Source organism: Rana temporaria, chromosome 11 (assembly GCF_905171775.1).
Source record: "Rana temporaria chromosome 11, aRanTem1.1, whole genome shotgun sequence".
Classification (NCBI taxonomy): Eukaryota; Metazoa; Chordata; class Amphibia; order Anura; family Ranidae; genus Rana; species Rana temporaria.
Window position 1 is genome coordinate 157,746,441 of NC_053499.1, and position 12,990 is coordinate 157,759,430.

The 12,990-nt window shown below is 46.5% G+C and overlaps 1 protein-coding gene across 1 annotated transcript in view; it reads left to right on the top strand.

The window, feature by feature from the left end:
• Positions 1-12,990, top strand: part of LOC120917916 (puratrophin-1-like) — a 113,736-nt gene that overhangs the window by 96,312 nt on the left and 4,434 nt on the right. Inside the window, exons 15-21 of the mRNA XM_040329523.1 lie at positions 1,807-2,056; positions 3,591-3,680; positions 3,788-4,012; positions 5,790-5,960; positions 8,895-9,072; positions 11,819-11,935; positions 12,663-12,929. Coding sequence (XP_040185457.1) covers positions 1,807-2,056; positions 3,591-3,680; positions 3,788-4,012; positions 5,790-5,960; positions 8,895-9,072; positions 11,819-11,935; positions 12,663-12,929 — 1,298 coding nt within the window. The remainder of the gene's footprint in view (positions 1-1,806; positions 2,057-3,590; positions 3,681-3,787; positions 4,013-5,789; positions 5,961-8,894; positions 9,073-11,818; positions 11,936-12,662; positions 12,930-12,990) is intronic.

Sequence of the window (12,990 nt, forward strand, 5' to 3'; positions counted from 1 at the left end):
GAGGACGTATTTAGTGGCTTAGAACAGCCGGGGGGCCGACACGGATTTACTGGCGTCTTCATCGGGGGCTGATTTTCCAGACTAGCTGTCTGAGGGGTATAAAAATAAAATATGTGAGAATTCCCGGCACCCCCCATCTGCTCGCTGTGTCTGTACAATGCGCTGATTGCGCTGCTCTGAACACAGGCGGCTTGTTGTTGGTCTGCCAACAGGGGGCAGCAGAGATCCTGAAGAGAAAACACTAAAGACACTTTTAGAAATCAAATCAAATTTTTTTTTTTTTCGGATGGAGAGGCAGAGGGTTGTGTCCCCAGTGTGGCGAGTTACCCCCCTTGTCCCGAAGATGTGACCTGGATACAGCGCATCCGGAAAGTATTCACAGCGCTTCACTTTTTCCACATTTTGTGATGTTAGACTTATTTCAAAATAAATTCACTTCATTATTTTCCTAAAAATTCTACAAACGATCCCCCATAATGACAATGTGACAGAAGTTCGTTTAACATTTTTGCTAACTTATAAAAAAAAAAATCCCCTGATGCTTGTGTACATGGGAGTGGCCTGTGATGCTTGTGTACATGGGAGTGGCCTGTGATGCTTGTGTACATGGGAGTGGCTTGTGTACGTGGGAGGGGCCTGTGAGGCTTGTGTACGTGGGAGGGGCCTGTGAGGCTTGTGTACGTGGGAGGGGCCTGTGAGGCTGGTGTACGTGGGAGGGGCCTGTGAGGCTGGTGTACGTGGGAGGGGCCTGTGAGGCTGGTGTACGTGGGAGGGGCCTGTGAGGCTGGTGTACGTGGGAGGAGGCTGGTGTACGTGGGAGGAGGCTGGTGTATGTGGGAGGAGACTGGTGTATGTGGGAGGAGGCTGGTGTATGTGGGAGGAGGCTGGTGTATGTGGGAGGAGGCTGGTGTATGTGGGAGGAGGCTGGTGTATGTGGGAGGAGGCTGGTGTATGTGGGAGGAGGCTGGTGTATGTGGGAGGAGGCTGGTGTATGTGGGAGGAGGCTGGTGTATGTGGGAGGAGGCTGGTGTATGTGGGAGGAGGCTGGTGTATGTGGGAGGAGGCTGGTGTATGTGGGAGGAGGCTGGTGTATGTGGGAGGAGGCTGGTGTATGTGGGAGGAGGCTGGTGTATGTGGGAGGAGGCTGGTGTATGTGGGAGGAGGCTGGTGTATGTGGGAGGAGGCTGGTGTATGTGGGAGGAGGCTGGTGTATGTGGGAGGAGGCTGGTGTATGTGGGAGGAGGCTGGTGTATGTGGGAGGAGGCTGGTGTATGTGGGAGGAGGCTGGTGTATGTGGGAGGAGGCTGGTGTATGTGGGAGGAGGCTGGTGTATGTGGGAGGAGGCTGGTGTATGTGGGAGGAGGCTGGTGTATGTGGGAGGAGGCTGGTGTATGTGGGAGGAGGCTGTTAGGCTGGTGCCCGTGGGAGGAGCCTGTGAGGCTGGTGCCCGTGGGATTTATTCTGTTTTTTTTAGTACATTTGCCAAGATTTCAAACAAACTTCTTTCACGTTGTCATTATTGGAGATTGTTTTGTAGCATTTTGAGGAAAATAATGAATTTAATCCATTTTGGAATGCGGCTGTAACATAACAAAATGTGGAAAAAGTGAAGCGCTGTGAATACTTTCCGGGCGCACTGTATCTCATCTTTGTAAAGCCGTCACCCAAACATTTGTCTGCATTGGAAGATTTCCCGTCTAACCCTTCCATCCCGTATTCAGAAAACGGCATTTCATCCGCGGTGAATAGAGAGGCGGAGCTTTCTTCAGAGGAAATCTGTAATATTTCTCTCTTCTCCTCGTCTAGTAAACTGCGGCATATCATTGATGAAATGGTGACCACGGAGAGAGAATACGTGCGGTCGCTGTGGTACATCACAGACCATTATTTCCCCGAAATGGATCGCATGGATCTTCCTCAGGATCTGCGAGGGAAGAGGGGCATCATCTTCGGGAACTTGGAGAAACTGAGGGATTTCCACAGTCAGTATTTCCTGAAGGAACTGGAGAGCTGCTGCAACCACCCACTAAGAGTCAGCCACTGCTTCCTCCGACATGTAAGTTGGTGCCGCTCAGACCACACTGCTGTGGCTTGAATCCCGCTAGAGACAACACTCGCAAACCGAGTCAGGATTTTTAAAAATACAGCGCTTGTATTGCGAAACGCTTGTTAACATACATATATATATATATTAGTACTGTCAAACGATTAAAATTTTTAATCGCGATTAATCGCATTAATGTCATAGTTAACTCACGATTAATCTATCTAATTTATGACGAATTTCCCCACAAATATCGCACAATTCTGCAAGTGATTATAATTTATGATCGCTGTTTTCTAGCTGATCTAAAACCATTTTTGACATAAAAGGACACTTTTGGACAATCTACAGTTTTTCAGGCAGAAAGAATAGTTTTTATTATATAAAAGTACATGTAGGGCACTGGGCAGACCACTAGGGACAAGGGGGGGGTGTATTTTTTACATACAGTACTGTAATCTATAAGATTACAGTATACTGTATGTAATGTGTTTGTTTACTTTTTTGAATTTGGCACCGTTCTCCGCTCCCGTGCGTCGTAACGTCGCAGGGAACGGAGCTCGGCGGCACACAGGCACTGTGAATCGAGCGAGGAGGACCCGCCGAGCGAGGAGGACCCGCAAAGCAAGGAGGACTCGCTCGATCACACAGCGGGGTGGCATCGCTGGATCCAGGGACAAGGTGAGTAACTTGCCTGTGAATCCAGCGAGAAGGTAAGCCGCGCCGCTGCACACTCTGCACGTCCACCCCGAGGGCTCCTGCGTTAATCGCGCGATAAAAATATTGACGGCGTTAACATGGGTTTGCGTTAACGCCGTTAATATCGCGTTTATATATATATGTGTGTGTGTGTGTGTGTATATATATATATATATATATATATATATATATATATATATATATATATATATATATATATATAATGTGTATGTATATGTGTGTGTGTATATATATATATATATATATATATATATATATATATATATATATATATCGCGCCAACAGTTTATGCAGCGCTTTACAATAAAAGGGGGACAGTATAAGTTACAATACAGTTCAATACAGAAGGGACAGGAGGGCCTTGCTCGTGGAGCTTATAATCTAATGGGAGGGGGAGGTGGTACAAAAGGTAACAGCTGTGGGGGATGATCTGATGCAGGTGGCCTGGGTACGGTTCTTAGGTGGAGTAGGCTTCCCTGAATAAATTTAGTTTTTCAGGGATCGCCTAAAGGTGGACAGGGTAGAGGCTGACCGGACATACTGGGGTAGGGAGTTCCAGAGGATGGGAGAGGCTCTGGAGAAGATCATGGGAGGAGGTAACGAGAGCTGCGAGGAGCGGAGACGACGATTTAGGCGATATCTGCAGATGAGGTTGGTGATGTAGCCGGGGACGATGTTGTGGATGGCCTTGTGGTTAGTATTATGACGTTCATACCCGCGGGGTGGGGGAAGCCAGTAAAGAGATTGGCAGAGGAGGGGCAGCCTTCACAAAACATGGTAAAGACTGGAGATCCCCCACTTAATGACTTTTCTCTTTTTCGTACAGAAAGACCAGTTCGGGATGTACGCCTTGTACAGCAAGAACAAGCCGCGGTCGGATTTGTTACTCGCCAGCCACGGGAATATATTTTTTAAAGTAAGATCATTACTTTCCCGGCTATGACTTTGTACTTGTTTTACCCCCACATGTGACGCTGGTTGCCTTTTCTTCGGTGGTCATTTCCTGTTTTTTTGTCTTTTTAGTATAAACAGCGTCAGCTGGGAGACAAGATGGACCTTGCTTCTTATCTGCTGAAGCCGATCCAGCGTATGAGCAAATATGCCTTGTTACTGAAGGATCTGATCAAGGAGTGCGGAGAGGCGCAGGAACAGGAGTTTGTGTATCTGCGCGCTGCTGAGGAGATGGTCAAGTTCCAGCTTCGCCACGGCAACGATCTACTGGCCATGGATGCCATCCGAGACTGCGATGTGAGTCGCCATGAGGGCCTTGGGAGCCTCGAGAGCGGAGATATAGACCCCCTTCTCTTAAAGCGGAACTAAAGTCTAAAATTAACCGCTTCAGCCCCGGAGGATTTGGCTGCCCCAATGACCAGGCCATTTTTTTTGTGATACGGCACTACGTCGCTTTTACTGACAATTGCGCGGTCGCTTGATGCTGTACCCAAACAAAATGTATGTCCTTTTTTTCCCCACAAATGGAGCTTTTATATATCTATATATATATCGGGGTATAGCGCGCACCCCTAAAGTTGCCCCGAAATTCCTGTGGAAAAAAGATTTTTGTACCTAGTCTTGGTGTCTTGCGCAGCGGCCTCGTCGGGTCCGGCGTCCGTGTGCGGCTTCGGGTGTCCTCTTCGTCGGGTCCGGCGGTCCCGCTCGTTTCCCACTTTTCCGCGCCGAGTTTGAATACTGCGCCGGCATATACCGAGTCGGCTCAGGCTCGGCTACTGTCGCGCTCACGTCCTGTACGTCCAGGACGTGAGCGCGAGAGGACCCGAGTCTGCCCAGCTATACACGAGTGTACTGCACTCGGTATATGCCGGCGCAGTATTCAAACTCGGCGCGGGTATCGACGTATATCGCGCACCCACGATTTTTCAGGGCAAAAAAGTGCGCGGTATACGCCGATAAATACGGTATATAGTTTTTATTTATTTTTTTGCTATAGTAAATATCCCAATTTTTTTTAAAACAAAAATATTTTTTTCCCTCAGTTTAGGCCGATATGTATTCGTCTACATATTTTTGGTAAAAAAAAAAAAAAAGCAATAAGCGTATATTGATTGGTTTGCGCAAAAGTTATAGCGTCTGCAAACTATGGGAAAGATTTATGGCCTTTTTTTTTTTTTACTAGTAATAGCGGTGATCTGTGATTTTCTTCTTTTTTTTTTCTCAGGATTGCGACGGACCTTTTGGGACAATTAACATTTACAGAGCGATCAGTGCTATAAATATGCACTGATTACTATGTAAATGTCATTGGTAGGGAAGGGGTTACCACTAGGGGGCGATCAAAGGGGTTAACCGTGTTCCCTATTATGTGTTCTAACTGGGGGGGGGGGGGTGGAGACTCACTATAGGGGATGACAGATCGTGTTTTCTACTTTGTAGAAAGACACAATCTGTCCTTCTCTCCTCAGACAGCATGGGGATTTGTGCGTTTACACACACAAACCCCTGTGCTCGTGATCACGCCCGCCGGCCAGGCGCATCGGGTTCCCTGCCGGGCAAGCGCCTCCAGCGTTGCTTGTTTGCCCTCTGGTTGCTTTCCTGGGCGAAGCTGTGTGTGTGTGTGTGTGTGTGTGTGTGTGTATGTGTATATATATATATATATGTGTATGTGTATATATATATATATATATATATATATATATATATATATATATATATATATATATATATATATATATATATATATATAGTGTTTGTGTGTGTGCCAGGTTTGCAAGATAACTGAAATACATGACAGGTGATATAATTTGCTCCTCAGTGATTGCAGTATTCTAGTCTGTATGTCCCCAAGGAAATACATAAAACCTGGCCTGTTGGTGGGCCCTGAGGACGGGGTTGATGACCAATGCTATAGGGGACTCTTCACATGACTACGTACCTAGGATCACACTCCAGATACCTTTTTTTTGTTGGCACTGGAATGTTTTTCTGGTATAGTTTCACTTGTAAGCTCTCATCTCACTGATGACACGCAGTCACACTGACATTCGCCGCTTTGTATTGTGATTTACAGGTAAACCTGAAGGAACAAGGTCAGCTGGTGAGGCAGGGCGAGTTCACGGTGTGGCTGGGGCGCAAGAAGTGCCAGAGACACGTCTTCCTGTTCGAAGATCTCATCTTATTCAGCAAACCGAAGCGGATCGAAGGTGGCCTCGATGTCTTTATCTACAAGAGGTCATTTAAAGTGAGTGTAAAATCCGATTGCCATATAAATTGCCATTATAGAAAAAAAAAATCTGCATTTCATGAATATTTATTTACTGGAAGCTTTATTCATATGAACAGAGACCCTGCCTGGGGACTCTGACTAATGCACTTCACCCACTGCTCTGGATTCAAGTGTAGACTTCTTACTTCTGTGATTAAAGTGCTTCTGAAGCCTTAAAGTGGAGGTTCACCCGCACATGACACTATTTCCCCCTAGATTCATGCTCGTTTTGTCTAGGGGAATCGGCTAGTTGTTTTAAAATATGATCCGTACTTACCGTTTACGAGATGTATCTTCTCCGCCGCTTCCGGGTATGGGCTGCGGGAATGGGCGTTCCTATTTTGATTGACAGTCTTCCGAGAGGCTTCCGACGGTCGCATCCATCGCGTCACGATTTTCCAAAAGAAGCCGAACGTCGGTGCGCAGGCGCAGTATAGAGCCGCACCGACGTTCGGCTTCTTTCGGCTACTCGTGACGCGATGGATGCGACCGTCGGAAGCCTGTCAATCAAGAAGGAACGCCCAGTCCCGCAGCCCATACCCGGAAGCGGTGGAGAAGATGCATCTCGAAAACGGTAAGTAATGCTCATATTTTAATACAAATAGCCGATTCCCCTAGACCGAACGAGCAGGAAGCTAAGGGGAGAAATTGTTTTATGGGTGAACTCCCGCTTTAAGATTTTTTTTTTTTTTTACCTCAAATCTGTCAGATTGTGAGGACATCTCCTGTGCACAGCCCTCTTCAGATCACCCCACAGATTTTCAATGGGATTCAGGTCTGGGCCATTCCAAAACTATACTCTTCTTCTGGTGAAGCCATTCCTTTGTGGATTTGGATGGATGCTTTGGGTCGCTGTCATGCTGAAAGATGAAGTTCCTCTTCATGTTCAGCTTTCTGGCAGAAGCCTGAAGGTTTTGTGCCAATATTGACCGGTATTTGGAACTGTTTTTATAATTCCCTCTGCCTTGACTAAGACCCCTGTTCCAGTTGGAAAAAAAAATGCCCCAAAGCATGATGATGCCACCACCATGCTTCATGGTGGGTATGGTGTTCTTTTGGTGATGTCCAGTGTTTTTGCGCCAAACTTATCTTTTGGAATTATGGCCAAAAAGTTCAGCCTTGGTTTCCTCAGACCAGAACACATTTTCCCGTATGCTTTTGGGAGACTTCAGATGTGTTTTTGCAAAATTTAGCCGGGCTTGGATGTTTTTCTACGTTTTTGCCACTCTACTCCATAGCCCAGACGAATGACGAATACGGGAGATTGTTGTCACCACACAGCCAGTACTTGCCAGATATTCCTGCAGCTCCTTTAATGTAGCCGGAAGCCTCTTGGCAGCCTTCCTGACCAGTTTTCTTCTCACCAATTTTGGAGGGACGTCCAGTTCTCGGCAATGTCACCTTTGTGCCATATTTCCTTCACTTGATGATGGCGGTCTTCACCATGTTCCATGGTATATCTAATGCCTTGGAAATTCTTTTATACCCTTCTCCTGACTGATACCTTTTAACAATGAGATCCCTCTGATGCTTTGCACTGGTGAGGCTGCCTTCGTGGCACTGGTGAGGCTGCATTCGTGGCTACTGACCCTTATTTTGCATACAGTTCACCCTCTTAAAGTGAAGGTGCATGTTAAATTGGATAAATTAGATGGCCCAGATTCAGATACAAATGTGTATCTTTATGCGCTACTCCGCCGTAACTTTGTGAGCCGCGTATGGTATTCAGAAAGATTCTGCGGCCGAAGTTACGGCGGCGTAGTGTATAAGGGCCGGCGTAAGCCCGCCTAATTCAAATGTCGAAGATGTGGGCGTGTTTTATTTAAATTATGTGTGACCCCCACGTAATTGACGTTTCTAACAAACGGCGCATGCGCCGTCCGTGAACGTATCCCAGTGCGCATGCTCCTAATTACGCCGCAAATAGTCAATGCTATCGACGTGAACGTAACTTACGCAAAGCCCTATTCGCGAACGACTTGCGTCAACGACGCTGGCCCGACGTCTATACTTAACATTGGCTACGCCTCATAGAGCAGGGCTAACTTTACGCCGGAAAAAGCCTTACGTAAACGACGTAAAAAAAATGCGTCGGACGGACGTTTCTGAATCGGCGTATCTACCTAATTTGCATATTCAACGCGTAAATATACGGAAGCGCAACCTAGCGTCCAGCGTAAATATGCAACTAAGATACCACAGTGTAAGAGACTTGCGCCGGTTGGATCTTAGGGAAATCTATGCGTAACTGATTCTAAGAATCGGGCGCATAGATACGACGCCGCACACTCAGAGTTACGACGGCGTATCTGGAGATATGCCGTCGGAACTCTTATCTGAATACGGGCCGATGTATCCAAATAACACGCCCGAGCTCATCCTTGGACTCTTCACCACACACAGCCACTAAGGCAAGAGAATTCTTGTTGGGCCGTGTATTAGTTAATTTGCATTTAATTTTATCGATTCAAAGAATGTCAGGCAGAATGGTCGGCCCACTTCATCAAATCTGGCCCGCTTTGGAAAAAGTTTGGACCCCCCGATTTATTGTTAGATTATGACATCCTTCTGTCCTTAAACGGGATACAAGTGAACAAGAATCTCTGATGGCCGCACAGAAATAGGCGTCTGGTATGGGTGGGTCCGCATTGCACATGTTACGGATTTCTCAGACCCGGGTCATCTTGTAGAAGGTCATAGAATATTTTGGAACATCTGAAAAGATACAAAGTAACGAGCAGATCTCCGTACAATGTCCTATTTTTACACTTATACTTTTAGCTCAAGTTCTCGCTTGGCTCCAGACGTTATCTGACTCTCTTATTTTTGTAAGGCTATTTTTTTTCTGGAATTTGGATTTGGCTGTTCATTGCAGTTTTATTTTTTTTTTATTTTTTTTCTGGTTGACAGACCGCAGATATCGGCTTGACTGAGAACTCGGGGGACAGCGGACTGCGTTTCGAAATCTGGTTCAGGAGACGTAAATCCAACGACACGCACATTCTACAAGCAAGCAGCAATGATGTCAAGCAAGCCTGGACGGCGGACATTGCCGAAATCCTTTGGCAGCAAGCGAACCGGAATAAAGGTGTTGATTTGCACGAATATCTGTAATATTGTTTGGGTGTCCTTAAAGTGAACAGGCACTTTGTCCTTCCATGTTCATATAGTAGCCCCCCCCCCCCCCCCCCCAGCTTGGTTTCTGTTTATTCACCTGCTATAGTAAAGAGAAAAATATGTCTAGGTATTAAGGTAGTGGGGTGTGGGGGGGCAGCAGCCCCCCCCCCCATGTGGCTCTTTCTCTTAACCCCTACAATGCCATGCAGTGAGCGTTGTCATGTGGCCAAGAACCTTTTTTTGGAAGTGAGGGAGATCAGGGAGGACACCACATCCCAATATAATCGTATGAAAAAGAGGGAAGAGGAATAAACCTGGGGACTTTTTAGGTGTCGGGTCAAGAAGTAGATTACAATTGATAAAATGTAATAAATGTTATCACAACCGTAAAACATGATACAAATTCTGTATTATATCATTTGTTATATTCAAGGCATATACAGACACTGCCACTCTACATGTTTTGCTTCAAAAAGCTTCATCAGGAGGTTCAGGTGTACTGTATTGTATGCTTTAAATGACAGACGACCCAAATAAATTATCGTGACATTTTTTTTTTTGATAGAATATTGCATCCATCACATTATTGGCGTACAGAAGTATACATACTGTATTTATTACTTTTTTACTCTTAAGCCTCATACACACGCCCGGTTTACTCAGCAAGAAAACTGCTGGCAGAGCTTTCTTGCTGAGTATACCGAGCGTGTGTACGAGGCTTTCAGGTTTCTCGTCAAGAAAACTGCCTAAAATCTCGACGAGAAAAATGGAGAACCTGCTCTCTATTTTCTCGGCAGTGTTTTCCCGCCGAGAAACCCGAGCGTGTGTATACTTGCCTGTCGCTGTGGAAACCCACGCGTGCTCGAAATGACTTGGACGCATGCGCCTTAGCTTCCTAGGCATAGGTAGGGTGCAGCAAGATGGCGGCGACGGCATCGAATGTGCCGAGTGCATGCTCGTCGTACGCAATGACGTCGCCGCGTTCTTGCCATTCAAAAGAACCAAGGTTCTTTTGAATGGAGTGTCTGTACACTCGGGCGGCAAAAGATTCATGCCAAGAATCTTGTCAGGGAAAAACAGTTTTTTTTTTCTGACGAGATTCTGGCCCGTGTGTATAGGGCTTGAAAATAGAGGGTAAACTGTGCCTGTGTGTTATACGCCTCCCCGAAACTTCCCTCTTAGGCCTCGTACACACGACAAGACATGTCTGATGAAAACAGTCCGCGGACCGTTTTCATCGGACATGTCTGCTGGGAGAATTTGGTTTGATGTGTGTACACACCATCGGACCAAATTCCCCGCGGACAGAAAACGCGGTGATGTGGCGGCGACGATCGCGAACCCGGAAGTTCAATGCTTTCACGCATGCGTCAAATCACTTCGACGCGTGCACGGGATTTCGGGCCAGCGGACATGTCCGATGAGTCGTACTGACCATCCGACATGTCCGACGGACAGCTTTCCAGCAGACATGTTTCTTAGCATGCTAAGAAACTTTTGTCCGCTGGAAACCTGTCCGCTAGGCCGGAAAATTGTCCGGTCGGCCCTACACACGACCCAACATGTCCGCGGACCAGTTTCATCGGACATGTTCGGTCGTGTGTACGAGGCCTTGGACCCCTTTCACACAAGCGTTTTTACAGCGTTTTAGTGTTAAAAATAGCGCTATTAAAACGCTCTCCATGCTTGGCGGGGCGTTGAGAAAAGTCCTGCAAGCAGCATCTTTGGAGCAGCTTTTGGGCGCTGAAAAAAAACGCTCCGATAACGCCCCTCTCCATTGAAATGAATTGAAAGCGCTGTAAAAACTCCTTACCCTATCACACTGAGGCACTGCAAAAACGCCCTAAAACTTTAGGGTCTTAACGGTGCTTTACCAGCACTTTGGGATTGCAGATGAGGCTTTGCTCAAATAACGCTCGAAAAACAATTGAATAACGCCCCAGTGTGAAAGGGGTCTTAAAGTTAGGGTGCGTGTTATATGCTGATGAATACGGGCATTTAATTTTTGAAGAACCTTGGCTCTGTGTAACTAGACCAGTTTTTACAGCAGGGGGTGCTCAACCTGTGGCCCTTGGAGCCTTTTGATACGGCCTTTGACCTCAAGCCAGGGAAGCGCACTTCTATTTTATCCTTCGGGTTTGGTGAGCTTTCAGAAAGTGCGCCACACCCCACAGGATATAATAGACGTCAACGACAAAGCACAGCTAACTCACAGAAAAGCTGCGGGTGCATCAGTGTAAAAGCGGCCTTGTAGGGTGTTCAGGACAGTAAGGGCTCATTTATATTTGTAGAGGGGGGGGGGGGGTAAAACCTCATAGTTGAGATGTGTTTTTAACACCACGGGATGCACAGGTGTTCTGTGGATCAGCGTGCAGGCAGTCCCATTCATGTCAATTGGGATGCAGAAGCTGAAAGAGACGGCCTCTGCTTTTTATTTGACATCCATGTGGGTGCTGCAGATAGAAATGGCACTTGGTGCTCTTATCTAAGACAATCGCACACTGTAGAGTTCACCCATTTGTACAAGGCCTTACAAAATGAGGTGCAGTGACCGCCAGGAATTGGGATGTAGACAGGGAGGTAGGCTGGACGTCGGTGCGCTTGCGGCATCTATGAAAAGCTCTAAACGACTTCCTATATTGATTACAACTCAATTATAACCGTGTTATGTTGTTAAGGGTTTCAGTATTTCATTAACATTTATTTTCCCCCTCCAGAGATCCGCATGCAGGAAATGGTCTCTATGGGCGTCGGCAACAAGCCGTTCCTGGACATAAAGCCGAGCGACGCCGCCATAAACAACCGCGCTATTGATTACATCATGAAAGGCAGAGGTGAGATTCCCTCTCTAGCGTTTGTGTGAGAGAGAAAAAAATCAGAGATCCACAATACAGCAAGATCAGATGGGAAAGTTATTTTGGTGACAATGTTATTACAGGCAGAACAAAATCCACAGGAATTTCATGAACTTTATCAACTCCACTTCTATTCTCACATTCGTTAGTAACTTGTCTTTAATCTGAACTTCGGGATAAACAAACATTGTAAATAGACCTTTCATCGTGTGTATTATTCCTTGAATCTCTGTTATCTTTGTGTATTTCTTCCAGATCTGCAATAATTTAGTGTTTAGTCAGATAAACATGGTGTTGTTTCCCTGGCTTCAGTTGGGTCTTAAAGGGTTGGTTTACCATTGCCAGTAATGGCTGGGAGGCTCTAACAATGGATGATGCCATCTCTGGGAGTTTTCCCTCCAGGCTTTGAAAGTTATGCAAATGGCCTACACCAGTGATGGCGAACGTCGGCACCCCAGATGTTTTGGAACTACATTTCCCATGATGCTCAATTACAATGCAGAGTGCTTGAGCATCATGGGAAATGTAGTTCCAAAACATCTGGGGTGCCAACGTTCGCCATCACTGGCCCTAGCAAGGGTATTATTCAACTGCAGTTATCTGAATAGTCAGTTTTGGGTACAGCTGGACTAACCCTTTTAAGCCAAGAACCTGGAGTCAATTACTCCTTTGCTTTGATAAAAATATCCCATTTTCTTGTTTTCAGGGGCCAGAACTCGAGCCTCCATCGCCGTATCTTTGTTTGACCACTCGGACCCTTATAAAAGGACCCAGGCACCCATCACTTGTAACTCAGTGCCTTCTGCCTGTGGACCCTCGTCTGCTTCATTGTTGGGACCTCTGAACCTGCACATGTATGTGAATCAGACCCTTCTGCCTGGAGTTCTTTCCGCCAACAGGCCCTTCGAGACCAGCAGCTGCCTGGAGGAAGATGAGCTGGAGAACGAGACGAGCTGCAGTCAGCCTTCCATGAGTATGTGTGGTGCTACGGCTTCAGTGTTGTACCTTGTAACAAAGAGGTTAAGGGGGATAAG